At 34.1% G+C, this 24,091-nt stretch overlaps 2 protein-coding genes across 2 annotated transcripts; one reads left to right on the top strand and one right to left on the bottom strand.

The window, feature by feature from the left end:
* Window positions 1–1,885: 1,885 nt before the first annotated feature.
* Window positions 1,886–9,555, bottom strand: LOC148303264 (tektin-B1-like). Its single transcript, XM_088270242.1, has 6 exons — window positions 9,256–9,555; window positions 7,924–8,140; window positions 6,882–7,096; window positions 5,814–6,036; window positions 4,264–4,487; window positions 1,886–2,423 (listed from the first exon to the last, which is right to left on the bottom strand). Exons 1-6 carry the CDS (start codon window positions 9,462–9,464, stop codon window positions 2,234–2,236), a joined length of 1,278 nt encoding a protein of 425 aa, XP_088126368.1. The 5' UTR covers window positions 9,465–9,555; the 3' UTR covers window positions 1,886–2,233.
* A 2,604-nt stretch (window positions 9,556–12,159) lies between these two features.
* On the top strand, window positions 12,160–23,870 carry LOC148303263 (tetratricopeptide repeat protein 5-like). The gene is made up of 8 exons (XM_088270243.1): window positions 12,160–12,413; window positions 13,757–13,889; window positions 15,032–15,252; window positions 16,299–16,595; window positions 17,867–18,052; window positions 18,903–19,075; window positions 19,920–20,064; window positions 21,981–23,870. The coding sequence occupies exons 1-8, from the start codon at window positions 12,336–12,338 to the stop codon at window positions 22,098–22,100; spliced, it is 1,353 nt and encodes a 450-aa protein (XP_088126369.1). The 5' UTR covers window positions 12,160–12,335; the 3' UTR covers window positions 22,101–23,870.
* The last annotated feature ends 221 nt before the right edge of the window (window positions 23,871–24,091 follow it).

Raw genomic sequence — 24,091 nt, 5'->3', positions numbered from 1 at the left:
AATAAATGTTTAGCGACTGGTTAATGATTTCGAGTTAGTATTATTAACGATCAAGATAAGACTGCATCAATACAATTTATTAACCTGCCCACTAAAAGGTGGAAGTACAAGGAGTGCAGAAGATGGAAAACTGTATTCGCCTTATATTATAGACATTTCCTTTCGAACCATAATCCGTAATAAAATGTCTTGTTTTCCGTGCGTGTAAAAAGTGAGTACCTTTATAAATTTGTTATCCAGTCGCCTCGGATCCACCCTTAATGTTGACAAAGTCGACAGCGGCATGTTTCTGTTCCTAAGTAGATCACCACCCACTCCTAGGGGTTGCGAAAAGGGGTGCTTTTGTACGGAGAAACACGTGTTTTTCTTTCTTATAGAAATAAAAGTGTAGGCGCAACCTGCCAGCTATTTTCAGTTGAGAAATATGATAAAAATTATTAAGGAAGGCGTTGAATTTTACAAAAGGGTTGAAAGCTGGTTATTCGTCGGATTTTGGAGTATTGCAACCTACGCGCGTTATAAGACAACTACGGTACCTATACTGTTTTTATTTATTATTTATTATTTATTTAAAAGTTGTTAAAATATAGACGTATGGGTATTTTACACGGTGTGCCACCTGGATTGGGTGGATAAAGTGATAACTTTATACACTGTCACATTGAACATTGTACCCATGTTTGACAACCATATTTCTCAAATTTCGAATACAAGGTACTCGAGTCCAAATACGTGTTCACAAATCTGGATTATCTCCACTTAGGATAAAAGTTTTCCTCAATCCAACATAGATGGCTGGTGTGAACTCATATGTACTGTGTTATGAGATTGATCAATATGTCTAGAAGTTTCAAAAATTTCAGCAGTGTGGTTGTCAATCATGAGTAGAATTCGCGAATGTTGAACGTGTGTAAAGCGATCACTTAACCAGCCTATGAGAGGTCATAAGCCCTGTAAATACTCAGACTTCCATATTCTTCTTTATCTATGTTGAGATTTCAAAAATGTAAAAATAACTCCTACAAAATCGTAAAGCAAACGTAACAAGGGAAAATATTATATAATACATAACTATCACAGATTTTTTTTTGCGGTACATTACTATAAATATCATATTTTCATTTTAAATTTATGTCGGTTATAAAAATTAAAATAATTATAAATTTTTGTACTATGCATATATTTTTTTTTAACAAAAATTACACACAAACAATTCATTTCTAGTAAAATTCAGTTTGGCTGTTAAATGTGAATTTCCATTATTTGATTTTTAAATAAGTAACAGGTAAAAAAAACATTTTACTGTAAAAAATTGCTACTAAAAGTTGTGAAATATACAATACATTTTCGCTACATATGTTACATACAAGTTGTTACAAACTCCTACATATAAAAAATAAAACGATACATATAAAAATATATATACTATGATTACATGTATAATAATAGAACATAGTTATAATAATGAGAGAAATGGGGGTTACATTCGTATACTGCGCTTAAACTGGATGCATACAGTAATAAAATTAATAATAATTGTATTATTCTCAGGAAAGAACACTTTCCATTCTCGTCATCTCATCATTTTTCAATAATTCATTTTCCGTGCAAGCGGCCAGACTATGGAATGAATCACCTCATCATGCAAAAAACGCAATATCTCTGATGACTTTCAAGAAACGCCCGAAACATTACTTTATCATTGGAACCCTAACAGTCCATCGCACAATTCTGTTTTGGGTTCTCTACCTATACACTTCAACTCATTTACATGATCCTACTTCCTTTGGTTTCATCATTAAACAGTGTTGTAAAACATATTGAAGCAGAGAAAGACCGCAAAGAAGATCAAGTACAAGATTTCGAATGTGTCCAAATGTGTTCACAAAAAAGGATTATCTCCAATTATAGGAGTTATTTTTTATATTATTTTTTTACATCTCAGCATAGATAAACCAGCCTATGACGGTCGTAAGCCCCGTAAAGCCTAGACTTCCATATTATTCTTCATCTGTGTTGAGATGTCAAAAAATAATATAAAAGGTCAATTAGATCAGGTTAGAAGTCGGAATAATGTGAGGAGATACATGAATGTGGAACTGGCGAACATTGTTTGCAACAACAGATAAAATGGTTTCATCTCCGATTGAACCCCCATTTTCTCCCTTAATAAGCCCCTAATACTGGAGCAAAAAATACTACAAAAACTTAAATATAACATGTGGTTTCGGCTTCAGGAAGCTGGTATCCTTCCTTGGAAGTTGACCAGTCCTATGCTTCTGTCAGCCTGACTCTCTTCAACGTTCTCCCTTGCCGCATCCCTCACTTTCAAAGCTTCTTCATCAATTTCCATCGTGTTACATTTGTCTTCCAAATCTGTGCTAATCTTCAGACACTTGGTTTCCAAATCGTTATACGTGGCCCTGCCAAAACATGTAACAACTTATGTATCAAGTGAAAAAATAACAAAGACTGTGCAACATCCTGGGGAAAGCCTGTTGACGACAGTCAACAGTCCAACTTCTCCTGAGGAGTTTTGCGTGGCTTTCTCCCAGCAATGAACAAATGCTGAGAAGTTCCTGATTGACTGACCCACATTAGTTCATCCTTCCTGTTCCCAACACAGATTAAAATTTAACATGTTTTTAGCTAGAAAAAAATAATTGAGCTATAAACCTTGTACATTATAAGCAAGGTAAATTATGACAAACTTACTTTTTATAATTATTTGTTTGGCAGTCACCCAGTGAAAGGATGTTTCTGCCAGTGTCAAGTATTATTTTATTTACAAACAAAAAAATTAAATAAAATAATAATAACAATTACTACAAAAGTTCGTAGTTTAAATAAGTTTGGCTTTATCATTTTAGAAATTATGCCCGCAATTCTAAAATTAGGTTAAAAAAGAAGGGTGGATACTTGGGTGGGGAGTTGGATTCCTGCCCGTGTTAAGCTATTTAAAAAGTTCTCCCTCTTTGTTGTGAGCGGACACTGAAAGAACGTATGGTTTGCATCCCCTACATCTTGTCCACATTCGCAATCTGGTGATGTAACGCACTTTATCTTATAGAGATGCACAGGCAGTGAGCAGTGCCCAGACCTTAGGCAACATAACATCGAGATTGAAGATCTAGACAATGATAAGTTCCAGTGGTTTGAATGAGATTTGAGCTTGAATGTTGGCGTAATATGCTCCTCGATGTTGTTTGGACTCTTCCCAATGTTTTTCCCAGATTGATCTATGTATACATGCTTTTATTTTATTTTTTATTTGTATACATTTATTTAAATCACAATTTATACATATTTAGAACTTTTTTTGCAGAGACCCACCAAGCCACCTTGTGTTTCTTGTCGGTGGAGTTCTATTTTAATACATTTTTTTTTGTTTTTAACGATTTTAACCTAATATAGACACAAAAAAGAGAAAAAAATTAAGAATATAAACAGTCTACAGTTTTCATAAAATTAACTCTTGATCATTTACCCATTCCTTTATTTTTCCTTTGTTCCATATTTTATTTTGACCTCTAACATCCGTCGGCAACAAATTAAAAATGTTCGGAACGATATATTGCAGTGATCGACTCCCATATTTATTGTTAATTCTTGGGACTATCAAACCTTCGTTGTGTGTAAATCGTGTATCATGATTGTGTGCTAAAGGATTTTGATATTTTTGTCTAGTTTGTTGTTCAACGATGATACTCACCCACAATATTCCACGTACCGGCAGTAATTTTAAATGTTTATATCGTAGTCATACAGGAGAAAGTGATCAAGAACATTTTTTACAAAAACGTGATCATTGACTATTTGATATCTCACTAGCTTAATATTGCCCTGAAAAAAATCCCAAAGGATTTTAAACTTGGAAGTATAATATATGGACTTGTTAAAAATTACTTACTGCATTGATGTTTATTTTCTTGCCAAGCTAAAGTGACTTAAATGGCCCTCCTGAAATTTTACGTTTTGTTAGTTGGTCACTTTCTCCTGTACGACTACGATATATCAAGATTGGATTGTCCCCTTGATTATATATATATGACTGGGCCCAATTTTTTTGATTTTGGAAAATTGCAGATTTTGTACCATTTTTAAATTCGTTTTCGTCGAATGTCCCCAAGACTTAATTCCATATCGTAATATGGATTCTACTATAGAACAGTAAATAATCTTAAAGGTCTGTTTAGGCAGGATCATGAAGAGATGAAGTCAGCCATCGTAGAGCGAGTATGTTTAGAAGAACGGCAAACTTACTTGGCCAGGTCGTATTTTTCCTTCAACCTTTTGATGGTTTGCTGGACGGTTTTGACTTCGTTCTTCATCCCCTCGTCTGGGGCGTCCAAGACCAGTTCCTTGGCAACTCTGTAACACCTATTCTCCAAGCGGGTTTCGGCCAATTTTCGAGCATTTGTTTTCGCCAAAATGGCTGCCTCTAGCGCCGACATTTCCGCCACCAATTTTGCCATGTTGTCCTCCATCTGTTTGAAAAATTAATAGAACAAACTTTATACCCAGAAAAATGAACGAAACAAGCTTTTTAAACGGGAAAATGTATAAAATAAGCTTTTTAGACACGAAAATTAATTTAAAAATGTTTTGTAGCATAAATTTAAACTGTCGTTTATTTATTATTTCGAGAAATAAAAATACTTTGTGTTCTGATCCACTCACATTTTTATTAACCAACTAGTTTCGGCAACAACCTGTTGCCCCCTTCAGGGTTTAATTTATTACTAAAACAAGCTTTTAGTAATAAATTAACTTCTAATAATAAATTAAACATAATAAACAAACTAATTAATAAACAAACTTTTAGTAATAAATTAAACCCTGAAGAGGGCAACAGGTTGTTGCCGAAACTAGTTGGTTAGTAAAAATGTGAGTGGATCAGAGCACAAAGTATTTTTATTTCTCGAAATAATATATCAATATGATCCACAAAGTTAATGCTTTCAATATTCAAAACATGTCGTTTATTTACTAGTACGTCACGGAAAGACTGTAAAGTCAGTAATAATAGTCAATTTATAATATGTATTGAGTAATTTACAAAGCTCTATTTTCGTGGGAAATCATTTAATATTTTATGGGCGCTTTATAATTTTATATTTTAACATTTAACACAACATATCGCCCACTCCTTTCAAGAACGTCAAAAATCAAAAAACTTGATTTTTCAGGACGACGTTTTTAAAGTGTAAAAATATAACACAATGTATTAAAAATATTGAACTTTTTACCGTGCAATAGATCCATTTTAGGTAAAACCTGAAGGTTTTTTCTCCATTAGAAAACATTTAGTATATTAAAAAAAATTAAACGATTCCCTTTCTTCAAAATGCAAAAACAACATTTTCTGCCCTGTAGCAGGTAAATATTAAGTTAAAGATATGCCTCTTTTGCTGAGTTATAGTACATTTTCTGGCCATTCCGAAAACACGTACAACTGAAAATTTACGATTTTTTATTTATGACGTTCTTCAAAGGAGTGAGAGATATGTACATACGTAATAAAAATTCATTTTGCAATTGTCGGAAATTGAGCCTGCGACGCCAGTCGTTTTATATCAAAATAAATTCAGTTACACCGCCAAAAAATAAAATCATCAAAGTTATTCAAATGTTCGTAGAAAAGAGAAAAATTAACGAATGTTACAATCCTCTGAGCTATGCGGAGAGCAGCTTGTTGACGCGGTCGACCAACTGCAGATGGCTGGGGACGATCCTGGTCTTCTCATTGCCAAGTTACCCATAACTCTCTCTTCTTAGCAGCCTGTGGATAACAGTGAACTTTATCTTATTACCTTCTCTTTCTGCCACGACAGCTCCGATCGCGCCCTCCTTGTTTCGTATATCCTCCTCCTCAGAGCGTACTCGGTAGCGTCACACTGAGCCTTCATGGTGTTTTTGGCCTTTCCCCTCGCCATGAACAGCAGTTCTCTAGCTCCTAACGCAAGTCTCAATTCATTCTCACCTTCAGCCAGAAAATTCTTTTGTAACTCTATCCACTTTTCGTATGATATGGAGCTGGATGATAAAATAGGAAAAAAAAACAATAAATAGGAAAAAAAATCGAGCTAATCGTGGCGCTCATATGCCCGAAATCTTATTTAAACAATCTTCTTCTTCTTCAAACCCTTATCCGCACCCCAATGGCGCAAAGGGCACTGCATCATATAAACGCAGTGTTATCTTGATCGTTAACACATGAAGGAAAGGTGATCAGCCCTCCGCTTCAGGTACCAATCCAGGGTAATATTGAATAAATATTAGAGTAAAAAAATAAAGTTTAAACAATAATGGCATAAAATATACATTGAATAAAGCCAATATCATAGACATTAACATAATTTAACGTGTTTTTGTTCATTTTGAATTTATATACCTCTAAAAAAAACACCCTTCATTGTTTAAGAAATCAATTACATTGAATCTGTGCAACATCGAAAAGAAAAGATGATGCTTTGAAGATGGTTTTGGATGGAAAAAAATTACTCCCAGGAAAAACTAGTTATGTTCACATTAATAAGCTCAAAAGTGGTTCAAACAATATCAACGTTTTAAGGATATGCCACGCACATAATCAATAAATATTGTCAATTTGAAATTCATAAATTTCTACTATGCCTCCAAAGTGAGGCCATACGCTCACATATCGCTCACTTCTTTCAAGAACGTCATAAATCAAAAAACTTATCAGGAGAACGTTTTTAAAGTTTAAAAATATAATACAATGTATTAAAAATAAATATCAAGCCACTTATTGAACTTTTTACTTTGCAACAAATCTTTTTATGTAAAACCTGAAGGTTTTTTCTCCATTTGAAAATATTTAGTATACAAAAAAAACAATGCATTTTCTTAAAAATTACTTTTTCGGTGTTCTTAATGCATCCGGTTTGAACGCGATACTTCCGCAGTCTTTTTGCATGGCCAATTGTTCGTAGTCAATGGCGATAGTTTCCGTTTTGGTGTTTATATCCAGAATCAACTTGAACCTCAGTTTCTCCAGCTGGTTTATTTTGTCCCAGGACATCTGACACTGTTCTACTAACGTCTTTTTGATCGCCTCTTCGACCTCGAGTTCCTGAAAATAAGGTATACCTGAATGCTCTCTGAATACATTCCTGGCTCTAGTATAAAACATCTTCCATTCAAAGTCTTCAACTCGATAATCGTTAATTAGACGAGAATTAAGAGAGAAGTTTCAAGGATGCGTAACGTTTGTTAGGCACATTTCGTTGCACGAGAGAGAAGAAAGATATAACATAGAGAGAATGAGAAAGAGAGATACACATTTCGTCTCCACGGGAGTGGAGCAAAAGAGAGCGATGTATCCACAACGAAGTAAAGCGATAGAATAATATGTAGACACGTTAGACGCTATACCATATATGAACAGTTGAGGTAACACACGTTGTGTAAGTAATATTTATCATTGTTTTTTGTGATAATTTACATTTGTGCCATGCGATTGTTTAATTATGTCTTTTTTTCTTTTGAGATGCTCTCTCTCTCTTTTTCCGTGTCTCTCACACTAAATCTCCCTTATTCTTTCACTTCCTTTTTAAAGAAGTTTCACTTCTGTCATGTGTACACATTTGAGGATTGCTTAGCATGATTAGATTTATATAATCGAATCTAAAAACGGAATCAGTAACTTCGTTTAAAGAAGTCGTTATGATTTTTTTTAAATCTTTCATTTACAACAATCGCACTTATCGTTATACTGCCGAGTGGTTCAGATTTCAAGCTTTATGAACATATAATTTTTTCAATGGTAGGTTTTTATTTTCCATTTAGGTTTGTTTTTTTTATTTGGTTTATTTCTTTAAAGAATTAGTATAGGATTATTGTATTGATTTACGTTAGAAAAAATATTAACGCGTAATACATGATAAAAGCAGTACATACCTTCTTTAGCTCATCGTTGGCCAAGTCGTGTGTAAGTTCGGTAGCTCTTCTGGCATCTCTATTCGAGAGGCAATTTGATGTGACATGAATGAATTTATTTAGTCCTTCTGTTTCGATATCAGTGGCTGCCTTCTCAGCCTTTAGGGCAGCTATTTCCTTATCTACTTGTTGCAGCAAATGTTGAAAAGAAGAGCGCCATTTAATCAGCTCTTGAATCCTGAGAAAAGTATGATTTATTTTTTTAAACATATAACATACAAATGTATGTAATATGTGTGGCGAATGTGAGAGGGAAAACAGAACGAGGAGGATCGAAAAAGACTTGGCACGTTTAGATCAATCAGGACCTAAAATCTGGCGGTGTCAATTTCTGCGTAATCGGAGGGCATGTATGACTAGATGTATGGATGTGAAGGAGGCGAGGAGTGTATGTCAGGACAGAAGAGTGTGGCGTTCCATCCTCTCTGCCTACCCCTGCGGGGAAACGGCGTGATCGTAGTAGTAGTAGTAGTAGTAGTACATACAAATGTAAGTCACATTTACAATATTCCCGATGAGTAATTTCCATGACTCATTTTGGCACATGGGATTAAGGTTAATAAGATTAAAAAACAAATAATAAAGTAAGAAATATGATAATACAGGGAAAATTAAAAATACAAAGTAACAAGAGGTGCAGTAAATAGGCATATAAAAAAACATAAGTTAAAAAGCACGTTTAAAGGGAAAAAATATTAATTACTAACGAAAATATCTTTAATAGAGTTTTTTTTTTAGTTCATTCATTTTGGATCCCTGACTGGGTTCTTTTTTATATATCTCAGACAGCTGGTTAATTTGGGTTTGAGCAATATATTGAAAGGACTTTACTCCAAACCTCGTTGTGTTTATCGGCTCCACGTGTATTTTATTATGTCCTCGTGTATTACAATGATGAATTTCTCTGTCAAAAATCGTTTTTTTTTGTTGCTGTGAATCGTTCTAAACATTATTTGAAGCATTGTTATTGTAATCTCATGTGTTGAATAATGTGATAAATATATTATTTTAACACATGACTTTTTGCATTAATTGTGTTATTTATTACTTTACCTATTAGCTTTACCTACGACCGAGAAAAACTTGGCACGATCAAGTATGTCAAATACTTGAAAGTGGTCAGGTTAGGAGTCGAAACAATCGGCGGGTATGTATGAGGAGATGCATGAACGTGGAAGAGGCGAAGAATGTTTGCAAGGACAGAGTGGTGTGGCGTTCTTTTCTCTCTGGTGTGATGGATCTAACCATCAAGCAGGATCGCGTGATGGTTAGTTAGTCAGTTAGTTACTTTACCTATCATTGAGTCGAACATCGTTATAATATGAGTCCCATTCGGTTTTGACTTTCGACTCGTTTCGAAGTTGTCGGGCAGAGTGTCTCAAATTAAATGCAAATTGACGTTTTTTATCCGTACTTTGTTGTAAATCTTGAAGTCCGAGTGTCCAGTCAGAAAAAGCAATGTGTGGTAAAGGCTTTTCAAAAGAAACCACAGATTCTGACATGTTGTACTAAATAAAATGAAAAAAACGCGTTAAAAAGGGTAAACAATAAAAAATTCGCAAGATTTTATATTTTTCACAAATAACTAACACGTTTGACACATGAAAAAACAATAGAATATAAATTCGAATTATGTAGGTGAATATTTATTTACTGTATATATTCTTTGACCAGTAAGTACTTATATAATTTGAGATTACTCTTCTGAATAAACGTTTATTTAATATTTTAATACAACGGTCACATGCTTATTACATTTAATATAGAACAGGGATGGCGAACCTTTTTAACCCCGAGTGCCAATTTTTTCACTATTATAATATATTGAAACATGCCATGGAAATAAAAATCCATCAAATGTTTGTGTAATTTCAGATTCTTAATTTAAACAAAGCATTATTACATTGAAAAAGAATACTTATTAATGGCAAAATTAAGGAAATAATTAAAGAAAAATAAATTTAATGATAAAAAAATGTTGACACGTGCGGGAAGTATTAAACAATTTGATTAATTTATGCATGAATGTCGTCATATCCGTCTTTTCTGTCGTTCGCGAAGCTATTGATGGACGAAGAAAATACACATGGGTATTTAAATTTTACAATACTTATTCTATATTATAGAATATGTGTTGTAAAATTGTTTACCTATTTGACTTTTTTGTTAAACAAATTACCCCGTTATTTATGCCTGCGTAGGTACCTAACGTAATTTAAGAATTCATTTTGAATTGGCAACAGTGCGTGTCGTCATGGTCATATTGGTCATATTTATATTTTAGTGACAGATTGTTTGCGGCAGGGGGGGTCGACTCGTAAACGTCAGATTGTTCAAAAAACGACCAGAAAATGACGAGACACACTAATACACTAACAAAAACACCAAAACGGGAACGAAAAATACGAGATACCAACAAGTTGTTCAAATATTTCAAATAAATATATACAGACTATGGTTATAGACAATTATCGATAGAAAAATAGAAATCCGTCTATGAAGAACTTCATAATATTGAGTATTATGCCAAAGTTAAAGTTAAATTTTGCGTATGAAAGTGTAGTTTTTCTTACTTAACACAACGCTCCCTTGAATTTCTGCAGCACCCCCCAAATGCAAAAAAATTAAAAACGCCTAGCCAGACTTCCAAAACGCCCACAAAGGGGCGCTGGCACCCCCGTTAAGAAACATAACTTCAGAAAGTGGTGGGCACTCCTTCCGCCCTTTTAAAATATTGTATTTTCTAGAATTTTAAATATAATATAGCAATTTGAAAATTCTATCGTTTTTGTTTTTGTTGAAAAGCCTTATATTTATACATAGTTTGGGATAATAATTTCAAAAAAGTTACCATTACCATTTGCCATTGTAAGGCTGAGTTGAGTAACCATTATTAATCGCCTGAATTCTTTTTATAATTGTCGCGTTTTAGCCGTGACCTTTCTATTTTTGTTTACACTGAAATAAATAAATTTAGATAGTGAAATATCTTCTTTGTAATATTAATATTATAATTTTGAAAATATGTAATACAACAAATTTCAATATAAATACCATTTAACCTGAAAAATGAATGATAAATATTTCGGCGGGTGGATTTGACATTCAGCCGCGGCGAAGTCACGCCCAGCCGGGAGCTTAGTACTTCTAGCCGTTTACGTCACTTCCGGCCGCTGGCGAATATCACTTCCAGCCATAAAAAATCGAGGTAGTTGGCGGTCTTTATATAAAATAGTTAGTCTGTGGCAGGGGGGGTCGACTCGTAAACGTCAGATTGTTCAAAAAACGACCAGAAAATGACGAGACACACTAATACACTAACAAAAACACCAAAACGGGAACAAAAAATACGAGATACCAACAAGTTGTTCAAATATTTCAAATAAATATAGACAGACTATGGTTATAGACAATTATCGATAGAAAAATAGAAATCCGTCTATGAAGAACTTCATAATATTGAGTATTATGCCAAAGTTAAAGTTAAATTTTGCGTATGAAAGTGTAGTTTTTCTTACTTAACACAACGCTCCCTTGAGCTTCTGCAGCACCCCCCAAATGCAAAAAATTTAAAAACGCCTAGCCAGACTTCCAAAACACCCACAAAGGGGCGCTGGCACCCCCGTTAAGAAACATAACTTCAGAAAGTGGTGGGCACTCCTTCCGCCCTGTTAAAATATTGTATTTTCTAGAATTTTAAATGTAATATAGTAATTTGAAAATTCTATTGTTTTTGTTTTTGTTGAAAAGCCTTATATTTATACATAGTTTGGGATAATAATTTCAAAAAAGTTACCATTACCATTTACCATTGTAAGGCTGAGTTGAGTAACCATTATTAATCGCCTTAACTCTTTTTATAAATGTCGCGTTTTAGCCGTGACCTTTCTATTTTTGTTTACACTGAAATAAATAAATTTAGATAGTGAAATATCTTCTTTGTAATATTAATATTATAATTATGAAAATATTTTATGCAACAAATTTCAATATAAATACCATTTAACCTGAAAAATGAATGATAAATATTTCGGTGGGTGGATTTGACATTCAGCCGCGGCAAAGTCACGCCCAGCCGGGAGCTTAGTACTTCTAGCCGCTTACGTCACTTCCGGCCGCTGGCGAATATCACTTCCAGCCATAAAAAATCGAGGTAGTTGGCGGTCTTTATATAAAATAGTTAGTCTGTGGTCTGTGGTTTGCGGTCTGTCAAATATTCTTGGAGTTATTATTGAATTTTAAATAATAAATACGCCATGTATCGTGTAATCATGTGATATAACCATTTTATTTTAAATTTCAACTCAATAATATTCATTCTGTTAGCATTTTAATTAATTCAGTTCCTCAAAAAGAGACTTACAATCCGCACGATGTCTCTCGATAATTCTTATGTTATAGAAGAAACTAAATCAAAGGAGGAATTAGACAAAATAATAAATGACTTAAGTGTGAGTTTTCATTTTTGTTTCTGTAATAAGATTTTATATTTTGAGATTTAAGTATTTGAGGCGTGTCGAATTTTTTAAAGAAAACGAGTTTTAAATTGGATCAAATTGTGTATGGACACCCACATCTTTTCAATTGAATTCCTTATACGGGCCGGTACTGTGTGTAATTGCGCAGTGTTATTTTGTCGTATTTAAAAGACCACGTTTCTATTTTAAGATATATAATTAAGTTATACTTGGATATCCTAGGAAACACATACCTCAAGGGACTTGTACACATTACACACAAGCTAGTCCAGGCATGCATTCCCGAGTCTCCCTGACATTGCGTATATTGCTCTTTGCCGTGTGTTATTGACATCCTTCACATGCGATATCTGTATCTACCAAATATCTTTTACTCAATTTAGTAGATATATAAGGATTTATGTATCGGGTTGTGGTCCCGTGGTTAGTGTCGCAGACTCTCGAGTCAGAGTTTCTCGGTTCGAACCCACTCTCCCACAATTTGATACCTATTTCTAAAAATGAGCCGCTTACAGAAGTCTTACAGAAGTGGTATGAAATTAAAGTATTATTGTAAATAATAAAAACACAAATATTTCTCCTTAAAAAAAATATATCCATGAAGGAAAAAAAGTACAGTAATTTAATAATGCCCTAACAAGGCTTAACAATTTTCACAGTTTTTTTTATTTTTATCTTTTGTTTGTTAAAAATAAAATATACAAATTAGTAGACTCTAATCAGTGAAATATTCAAAATATAAATAAGTATGATTTATATTTGAAGCACTAACTTTGTGATTTTCCATTTTATAATTAAAATGTAATTTTGTTTTAAAATAATAAAAAAAAAGTGTTTTTATTTATAATTTAATCATGTCTTACCACAAAGTGAATGCTGAAACAATAAATAACATTAAATAAAGCAATATGTATAGCATAAAATAAGGCAATAGCTTCACAATAACCGACTTTTTGTCATTTAAACTTCCATTTTATATTAATGTAACAAATTAAAACTGATTGAAATTTTAATGATATTATTTATTGATTCGGCATTAACTTTGTGGAATGACATGATTATTTTATTAAAATTAAACACTTATTTCTATCAATGTTTCCTTTTACAAAAAATGTTGTTCCTTAACCCCTCCCTATATTTATTAACCTATATATACACCTAAATATATTTTTATACGTTAGTTTTAATTTGTACCAGAAGATGAAAACAATTGTCGTTTTCGAAATTAGTCGTAAATAAAAATAAAACTCGACAAAGTGGATTATTCAAGTGTTTAATTTTAATAAAATGAAATTTTAATGCATTTATTTTTTCAGAATGAAGTTCAAAAACTTTACCTCTTTCGTGATCATTATTTTGAGAATCATCCTCTGGAAAAAGCTGTCGACAAAGATTCAGATGTCCGAGAGAAATTAGAAGAAACTATAAGTTCTTTTGAAAAGTGTGAAGGTATTCTTTGTAATAAATAAATTAACACATTGTGTGCGGGAAATTTTACATACTGTTACTTTGACATCTGTTCCAACCCTAATGTATGGAAATGAAGCATGAAGTTAGCAGAAGAAGGATGAAAATAGACTGAATGTAGTCGAAACTCATTCTCTCAGACAAATGTTCGGCAAAACATTATATGAAAAATGTTCGAATGGTGATATAAGGAAGAAATGCAAGGCTGAGATAAGCATTATCGATAAAATTAAAAAAGGTGTGTTGAGATGGTTTGGGTGTGTGAATCGAACGGGTGAAGAAAGAATGGTGAAACAAATATATTTGCCGAGTGTAGTTGGAAAAAGAAGCAGAGGGAGACGGAGGAAAATTTGTCATGATCAAGTATTTCCAATACTTGAAAGCGGTAGTCAGCTCAGGAGTCAAAATAATCGGCGGGTATGTATGAGGAGATGCCTGAATGTGGATGAGGCAAATAATGTTTGTATAAAGAAATGGGTATGGCTTTCTATTCAGCGAGTGTTTTTGCCTAGAATTTTCACTCATGAATTACATGAAATTATAGTAACTTTAAACATAAAGAGTAAATCCACTCATGAGTAAGAAGAGGCTATGAAACTTATAAAGTTGAAGCCTGAGTAGGGACATGATAAGCGGTGTTGCATAAGCCGTAGCTAGATTTCAGAGTCACTTGGACATTAGGTACCTAATTCAAAAAAAAAAAGTAGCTTTCTATTGTCACTGCCTACCTCTGTGGCGAGCGTCGTGATGATTACATAATTAATTGTTTTGAATATTGAAAGCATTAACTTTGTGGATCATATTGATATATTATTTTGAGAAATAAAAATACTTTGTGCTTTGATCCACTCACATTTTTATTAACCAACTAGTTTCAGCAACAACCTGTTGCCCTCTTCAGGGTTTAGTCAGTCATAAATTAAACTCTGAAGAAGGCAACAGGTTGTTGCCGAAACTAGTTGGTTAATAAAAATGTGAGTGGATCAAAACACAAAGCATTTTTTTTTTTTTTTTCTCAAAATAATACATAATTAATTGATAAATCGATGGTAAAAGAGGTTGCCTAAATTTTTAACCATACTACGCCTGCTCACAATTTTTTATTTTTGAAACTGTTTTTACAGAAAGTCCTATAAGTGACGTTATAAAAGCCAATTTTCTGTATCTGAAAGGTAAAGCGCTTAATATTCTCCCCAAATACGATCAGAACGCAGTGCAAGCGCTCAGTAGAGCCGTGAAGCTGGACCCAAAGTTGGTCGATGCTTGGAATGAGCTGGGAGAATGTTATTGGAAGGATAATAATCTCCTGGAAGCAAAAAACTGCTTCAGCGGCGCATTACCTCATGTAAGTTTATGATTTTGATGATCGTGATTTTTTAAGAAATCCTTATTTATCAAACCCTCCTGTCTGCCTCCGTAGTGTAATGGTCAGCACGCTTGGCTACCGTTCTGGAGGTCCACGGTTCGATTCCCAAGGGAGGTAAAATAAATAAAAGTGATTTTTTTCACTGTCATATTTATTCAATATTACCCTGGACTGGTACCTGAAGCGGAGGGCTGATCACCTTTCCTTCATGTGTAAACGATCAAGATAACACTGGGTTTATATGACGCAGTGCCCTATGCACCATTGGGGTGCGGATAAGGGTTTTATTATTATTATTATTATTTATAAAAAAAAAATGTATATTTAAATTCATTCTATGCATTTTCTATTATGGATTAAGGTTGTGGATGATGCTTAGTAAACAATCACTAGTTTATTGAATTTGGTTTATTCTATAAATAAATTACTTGGTAGCTCTAAGTGTGCGACTGGTGTATAGAAGAGATTAATCGAGAATGACGCTTTGCCAGACCCATGCAGGTGTTCACACGGTTGCAGGATGTTGTTCTCACCACTTTGTGTGCAACATACCCACATTCCTTACACTTTCATTCTTTATTATTTTTTGACATCTCATCAAAGATGAAGAATATGGAAGTCTGGGCATTTACGGGGCTGACGACCGTCATAGGCTGGTTTACACACGTGTAACATTAACCAATTCTATCCATGATTGACAACCACATTACTCAAATTCTTGGAAGTTCTATATATATATGAACCAATTTCGAATCGTTTTTCTTGAATCACTAGAACTTCTCTACAGACATCTATTGGTGAGATGAAAAGAAGCTTTTTATTGAGCAGAAACTATTTTATTACTCTTTCATTCTTTATACTTTATGGGATATCATCACACATATGTTAAGCAAGATTCGTTGTGTGAGTCGCGTTATGTATTAACAGAAATTTCGTAAAAAAGTGAAAAAAAAAACAGGTTTGGACACGCTCAAAATGTGGTGAATTTAAAAACTAATTGAAAGAATTATCTCACTCTATTTCAGAAGCGAAACAAAATTTCTCTCAGGAACATGTCGATCGTGTCGAGGCAAGAGGTGTCCGCCACGTCTCAGGAGCGGCAGAAGAACATCGAGAAGAGCGTCGAGCTGGCCAAGGAAGCTGTGCAGTTGGATCCCAAGGACGGTGTGTCCTGGTGCATCCTCGGGAATGCATATCTCTGCTCCTTCTTCGTGATAGCCCAAGACCCGGCCATACTCAAGCTGTGCATGAGTTCGTACAAGCAGGCCCTGGTTGACCCCGTGGCCAGAGGCCAGTCTGACTTGCATTACAATAGAGCAGTTGTGAGTATTGACCTTTACCTTACAGTGCTAAAAACTTCCACATGCAACAGTGATATCAATTTTGTACACCATATGAAAATGTGATTTAAAAACGTTAAAAATATGAATATTCCTAAATGTTGCTTTTATTGACTTTTATTTATTAAAAGCTGTCTCACCGCATTCCCAGGTGTGATACAGAAGCATCTAGGCTTCCTGACAGACCTTCTCTTGCAAAGCAATTATTTTTCAAACTACGTTGCGTAATTTATTGAAAATGTGAAACAAAATTTATCCCTATTTTACTGCTTACGTTTAAAAGCTTTCAATATCCCTGTCGTTGCCAATCAAATAAATACAAGTTTGTAAATTTGGACCAAATTTATTAGTACCCCGGTGTAGGCAATGAAAGCGATTAGTATTTAGTTAGTTTATTGACCAAATTAGAAGTTGAAATGTGACAATTTTATAATGTTAGCTTTGATATGTATCTAAAAATGAGAAAATATATTGCACGTAGCTGCCACAGCTGGCGTAGCGGCACAACACCCTGAAGGACGACTTGTGTAATACTAAAAGGACATAGGCGGCAATAGTATCAAGCCGCAAAGCACGGCACGCATGCACACACTTTGTGCATTGGTGATTCTATTACTGATTTTTTCACAAATAATTTATATTTCCATTGCTGCAAATCAATAACATTATATTATAATACTATTATGTAATACGTAATTGTATTATGGAGAAATATAATAGGAAAAGGTTAATAAATTGAAATAGAACAACAAAAAATTGCTGAAACCAATCTTCATTTAATTCTATTTTATTTTGAGAAATAAAAAGACTTTGTTTTTTGATCGACTAAGTTTAGTCATAAAATAAACCCTGAAGAGGGCAACAGGTTGTTGCCGAAACTAGTTGGTTGTCAATAAAAATGTGAGTGGATCAAAAAGCAAAGTCTTTTTATTTCTCAAAATAATATATCACTATGATCCACAAAGTTAATGCTTTCAATATTCAAAATATAATTTTATTTTCATTGCAACGGCTCCAAATCCGAATGTTGATGACCTTTTCTTCAAAATGCAAAAACAACACTTTCTGCCCTGTAGCGGGTAAATATTAAGTTAAAAATATGCCTCTTTTGCTGGGATATAGTACATTTTTTGGGCATTCCGAAAACATGCACAACTGAAAATTTACGATTTTTGATTTATGACGTTCTTGAAAGGAGTGAGCGATATGTATGTTTTTAACCAATAATAATGGTCTCTTTGTATAATTTTCAGGCTCTTATGTATGAAGAGGAGTATTCTGTAGCTTTAGAATCCTTCACTAAAGCTATTGCACTTGATCCGATGTGGGAAGATCCTTCAACAGAAATGCACAAATTAGTCACCTACATCGATGAATTAAATGACCTGGCAAAAAATAAAGGTAAAATCAAAGGAAAGCGGTTGAAACAAATGATGCAGGTTTGAAGATTTTAATTATTTTTTAACTATACTTTTTCCTTGTAACCTTTGTTCACATCCAATAGTACATAGGGTACTGCATCTTATAGAAGGAATGTTAGTGTGATTGTTAAATATATAAAGGAAAGGTGATCAGCTCTGCATTTCGGGTACCAGTCTAGGGTAGTATTGAATAAGTTTAAGAGCATAAAATCTTTTTCTTGGTGTAGGTCTTGTGGCCTGTTTTTAAGAGGGATTAGCCTCCTGCGATGTTGATTCCCAGCTGTTAATCCATCTCATTGGTGGGCTGCCCGGGAGTTATCTACCTTGGGGTTAGCCGTATAGTGCAATGTGGGGAAGTCTGGATGGTTCCATTCTCCTCAAATGTGCATACCATTATTATCTTCGTTGCCTTCCCCACCTAACGACATCTTCGATCTCGCATATTTCTCTTATCCTGGTGTTCCTTATTCTATCTCGTAGACTCTTGCCAGATATGTTCCTTAGAGTCTTCATTTCTGACACTCTAAACTTGATCTTTGTTATTGCAGTATCCGCTCTGCATTAGATTCCATATGCCGTGATGGGTCACACACAAGTTTTATATATTTTAATTTTGCTACCAATCCTCATGTCAGTGTTATTCCATATAGAAATTTTCAAGCATCCTGAGATGACTAAAATGTTGAAAGAAAAATCACTAATATTAATTTTAACCCTCCTGGGAATCGTTCCCGGGACCTCCAGCACGGTAGGCTAAAGGCTAACCACTACACTGTGGAGTTGGACAGATGTTATGTCTTTTAAGTACAACTTACAATTATTCCGTGCTGTTTTTCTGTAGTAATATTTACATATGTGATTTTTTCAGCAATTAAATAACAAGCAGCTTGGTCCATACTCAGATGGGAAATATACCAGTGGTTCTCAAAGTATAAACCTGCAATTGACACCGCTGAATGAATTGAAGCCTGATATGAATCCAGAAATAGTTATACTTGGTGTTGTAGTTTGCTCCATCAGAAACGAGAGGACTGTTCCATTGTGAGTTTTTTTTACCATCTTTTTAAATATATTTATAGATTTTGATTAGATATCTCTTGAAGGAACTGGTGACAGAATGCGCCAGATGCATTGTTCTTGCAATAACTATAGTCATTCTATAATATATACCAATTTTTGAAATGTATTTCAATACATATTTGGTTTTTTGCTCATTAGCATCGTTAGTATCAGATCAGTCACATGTTGAGACAGGAGGGTTTCCTGCACCTGATAATAGAGGGAACGATTGAGGGAACATTTGCCGGAAGACGCCCACGGCGCGAATGTCTTTGCGACTTGTTCGAGGATATGGGCTGTTCAACGTATGAGGAGCTGAAAAGGGTGGCACATAATAGACCGGAATGGCGAAGAAGGTGTCATTTATTGCTGCATTATCCGCTTTTTATTCCTTTATGTTAACATAATCCTATGACAGATGAGTTTTAATGAAGATTTTATTTGAAAAAAGGGCAGGTTTTTTTATTATTTTTATTTCTGATCATGAAATAATGCATTTTTGTAACATACAATATGCATTGTAATTCAGTTTTTATTGAATTTTTTAATTGTTTTTATTGGATGTTTACACGAAGAATTTTTTTAACTACTTTTAAACCTGATCTTATACACAAAGGTCTTCCATCTAGTATTCTAAGCCCATAGCTACATTATAATCTACTACAACCGCGGTTTCTATGGTAAAATCAGTTTGAGCTATTCTTTCATTGAGGTACCATACAAGGTACAGGCAAATCCACAAAGGCCCATTTTTTGCCCGTATGTGATACGGATAAATCGCACACAGGGTTAATGAGTGTAAATCGTCTATTTTTGGCTGTTTTAGTACATTCTGCATAGTAGACGCACAGGGGACATGTATGGCAGTCACAGTATATAACTTGGCGGACGGAAAAGGAGTTATCATAGGCGATTCGATAGCAATACCAGAACCATTTGTGACCAATCAAAATTTCACATATAAGGAAAAGGTATGTTGTCTTAATTTTTGTCCACAATATTTTGAATGTGTCCAAAATTTTGTTCAAACATCTCAGTTTGTCCACTAAGGAGATATTTGTATTGATGTCTTAATATAGATAAAGAAGGATGTAGATGTCTGGGTATTTACAGGGCTTACGACCTATCATAGGCTAGTTTATGTGATCACTTTATATAAATGTAACGTTCACCATTCTACCCATGATTAGCAACTACACTACTCAAATTTCGGAAGTAATACACAAATGATCAATCAGTAAAAGCTGCATAAAAAATTAAAAATCAGGTTTTCAGGCATTTTCCCCTGTGTAAACCAATCCGGGTTTGGATCTTGCATACTACATAATAAAAAGGTCTCTGCTAAATACATAAAAGCTTTCTAAATCTAATCACACATGCCTATTGTGAACTTAACATGGAATGTTATAAGATAGATCATATTTGTATGACTTCCAAAATTTGAGTAGTGTGGTTGTCAATCATGTGCAGAATGGTGAATGTTACTTGTGTGTAAAGTGATCAGCCTGTGATCGTCAGCCGCCTGTGATCGTCAGCCGCGTACATACCCAACCTCTCTATCTATGTTGTTAAATAGTTTTTCTCAAAAGCACCAAGATGATACCTGCGATATTCTTATTTAATTTGTTTAATTTTAGGAAAATCAACAGCTACCAATACAAAACAATTAACACTAAGCCAATTACGGGTCTTCACTAATAGATACATGATATATATAGAAACATTAATTCGCAAACAAACAAACTCACACACACACATCGCTCACTTCTTTCAAGAACGTCATAAATCAAAAATTGTAAATTTTCAGTTGTGCATGTTTTCGGAATGCCCAGAAAATGTATTATATCCCAGCAAAAGAGGCATATTTTTAACTTAATATTTACCCGCTACTGGGCACAAAATGTTGTTTTTTGCATTTTGAAGAAAGGGTATTGTTTAAATATTTTTTTAAATATATTAAATATTTTTCAAATGGAGAAAAAACCTTTTATACCTAAAAAACCAGGTTTTACCTAAAAAGATCTGTTGCACAGTAAAAAGTTCAATTAGTCTCTTGATATTTATTTTTAATATATTTTATTATATTTTTAAACTTTAAAAACGATCTCATGAAAAATCAAGTTTTTTGATATATGACGTTGTTGAAAGGAGTGAGCAACATGTGATTTCCTTATTTTATATTAGGAAAATCAACAGTTATAAATACAAAACAATTAACACAAAGCCAATTGCAGGTCTTCACTAATAGGTACCTTATATATAAAAACATAACTAACTAACCATCACGCCGCTTCCTCGCAGGGGTAGGCAGAGAGAATAGAGCGCCACACCACTCTGTCCTTGCAAACATTCTTCGCCTCTTCCACGTTCATGCATCTCCTCATACATACCCGCCGATTGTTACGACTCCTAACCTGACCACTTTCAAGTATTTGGCATACCTGATCGTGCCATGTTTTTCTCGGTCTTCCTCTGCTTCTTTTCCCACTAACATTCGCCTCATAAATTTGTTTTACCGTTCTTTCCTCACTCATTCGTTCTACATGTCCAAACCATCTCAACACACCTTTCTTAATTTTATCGATAATGCTTATCTCAGCTTTGCATTCCTTCCTTATTTCACTATTTGCACATCTATCATACATCGTTTTGTCACACATTCTTCTGAGAGATCGCATTTTGACTGCATTCAGTCTACTTTCATCCTTCGTTTGCCAACTCCATGTTTCACTTCCATACATTAAAGTTGGAACCAGGACTCCGTTGTGCATATATAAAAACATTCATTCGCAAACAAACAAACTCACCCACGCATACTCTCACATGGACACACTACACTATTGTTTCAGTTGTAATATTGTGTTATGATCATTTTTGTATTTTTCAGGAATATAAATTTGACTCGATCAGAGTCGACAATCCAATGGTCATGGTGGTGAATGGGAAAAAAGTCGGCAAAGATCAAATGGCCGGCACCAAGATAACTAGTTACTATAAAGTTTCTTAGGATTTGTACGATTCCAAATGTGATATAGTTACGTAACACTGCAAAACTGTAGAGTTTTACTGTTAACGCTTTGAAATTAAAAAGACTTATACGTATTTGTAAATTAACTAAGGTCACGAAAGATAAGATGAATATGGTGCAATTCTGTAGCTGTTCAGTTAACACATTGTCGGGCGGTTTTTTTATCAACCCCGACCCTAATTATACTCAGACAGTCTGCCGCCCGACCCTCAGGGCGATTGTCCACTACCCGGAATTTGACCGTCCGGCAGTCCGGTTTTGAAAAATGAATGCGACTACGACAGCTTAGCGTGATCGAATTAACGCGCAACGTGTTCACGCACCGATCAAGAGCTCCAATTTGAAGAAAGATGGACAAAAGTACAAGCCAATCCAAGCCAATCATCGTTTTAAAATGCTAACTGACGTGCCGGACGGTAAAATTTCGTGTAGTGGACAAACGCCCTCAGTATACTAATCACAAGTAACCGCAAACCCAATTCCCATTAGTACAATGTTTTTCAGCGGCTCTTGCGCTCTACCAAAAGTAAGCAAATAGAACACTTATCAGCGTCTCTCACTCACTGCCAACAATATTCAAAAGGCGCTTTTAAGCGTTTACCGCAAACACTGTGCTATTTTTATTTATTCGTTATTCTATCAATTTACCCTACGGATGATATTATATATCAATATTATAGGTATCTCAACCTGAGATGAAACATTTATCATTTTTATATAAAAGAATGTGGAAGTCTGAGCATCCCAGGACTTATGACCTGGCATTTGGCTGGCTTAAGTAATCGCTTCATACACTTGTATAACGTTCACCATTCTGCCCACTATTGAACATCTTTCAATAATTATTGTATCAATTTGTCTCTGTGACTTACAAAAAGTCCAATCGGACTGACAAATATTATGAAATACGAAAATAGTATTATTTTTCGATCATTCATTTAATTATGGCTTACATTATAAAATCATACCATTAAAATCTTTATTACGTATTTAAAATAATTATTATTTTACTTAGCAATTACTTATTTTCATTGATTGATTCGGCAGTTGCTTTGCAGTAAAATCTATCCACTTTTAATTTAAGTTTTAAGTAAACACTAAGTAAGTCCGCCTCCGTAGTGTAATAGTCAGCGTGCTCGGCTACCGTTCTGGAAGTCCCGGGTTCGATTCCCAGGGGGGAGTCAAATAAATACAAGTGATTTTTTCACTCTAATATTAATTCCAAATTACCCTGGACTGGTACCTGAAGCGGAAGGCTGATCACCTTTCTTTCTTGTGTTAACGATCAAGATAACACTGCGTTTATATGATGCAGTGCCCTATGCACCATTGGGGTGCGGATAAGGGTTGGAAAGTAAACACCACTATTTCTTAAATCTATTGTAACACGTGTTTCGATGCATTTCGCATAATTTTCTTGTTTGTTTGGTGTTTGAAAATGATGCGGAATGCATCGAAACACATGTCATAATAGATTTTAAGTAGTAGTGGTATTTACCAAATAAAACTTAAATTAAAATGACTTATTTAATTTAATAATACTCCTGAATTTATAATTTTACGTCAAATGTTTATCATTATTTATAATTTCACATAAGGAAAAAAAGGTTTAATTTTCTTTGTATACCTGACTGATAAAATGGGCACTTATCTTCTTAAAACATTCCACGTGAACACTAACAACAAATAATTATGTATCTTTCTATGCAAAGGCATTTTTCTGAGATTATAATTGCTTTCAAATTAAAATGTTTTTTATTTATGATAAAATATACCTCTTTAATAATACAATAAAGGAGTATAAAGTCAGTCCATATATGGATGCCTTCAAAGATAGTAGCGGACTGTGAATATGAATCTACAGCAAACAGGTTTCTACATTATTTAATCATCTTTTTATCATACTTGGCCTGTTCAATTAATGCGCAGACTGAGGCCATAAAACAAAATGTACTTTGTTTAGAAGTCAC

The sequence above is a fragment of the Brachycentrus maculatus genome, unplaced genomic scaffold (genome assembly GCF_059751285.1).
Source record: "Brachycentrus maculatus isolate JH-2025_06_01 unplaced genomic scaffold, ASM5975128v1 h1tg000375l, whole genome shotgun sequence".
Taxonomy (NCBI): Eukaryota; Metazoa; Arthropoda; class Insecta; order Trichoptera; family Brachycentridae; genus Brachycentrus; species Brachycentrus maculatus.
This window is presented reverse-complemented; position numbering and strand designations above follow the sequence as displayed.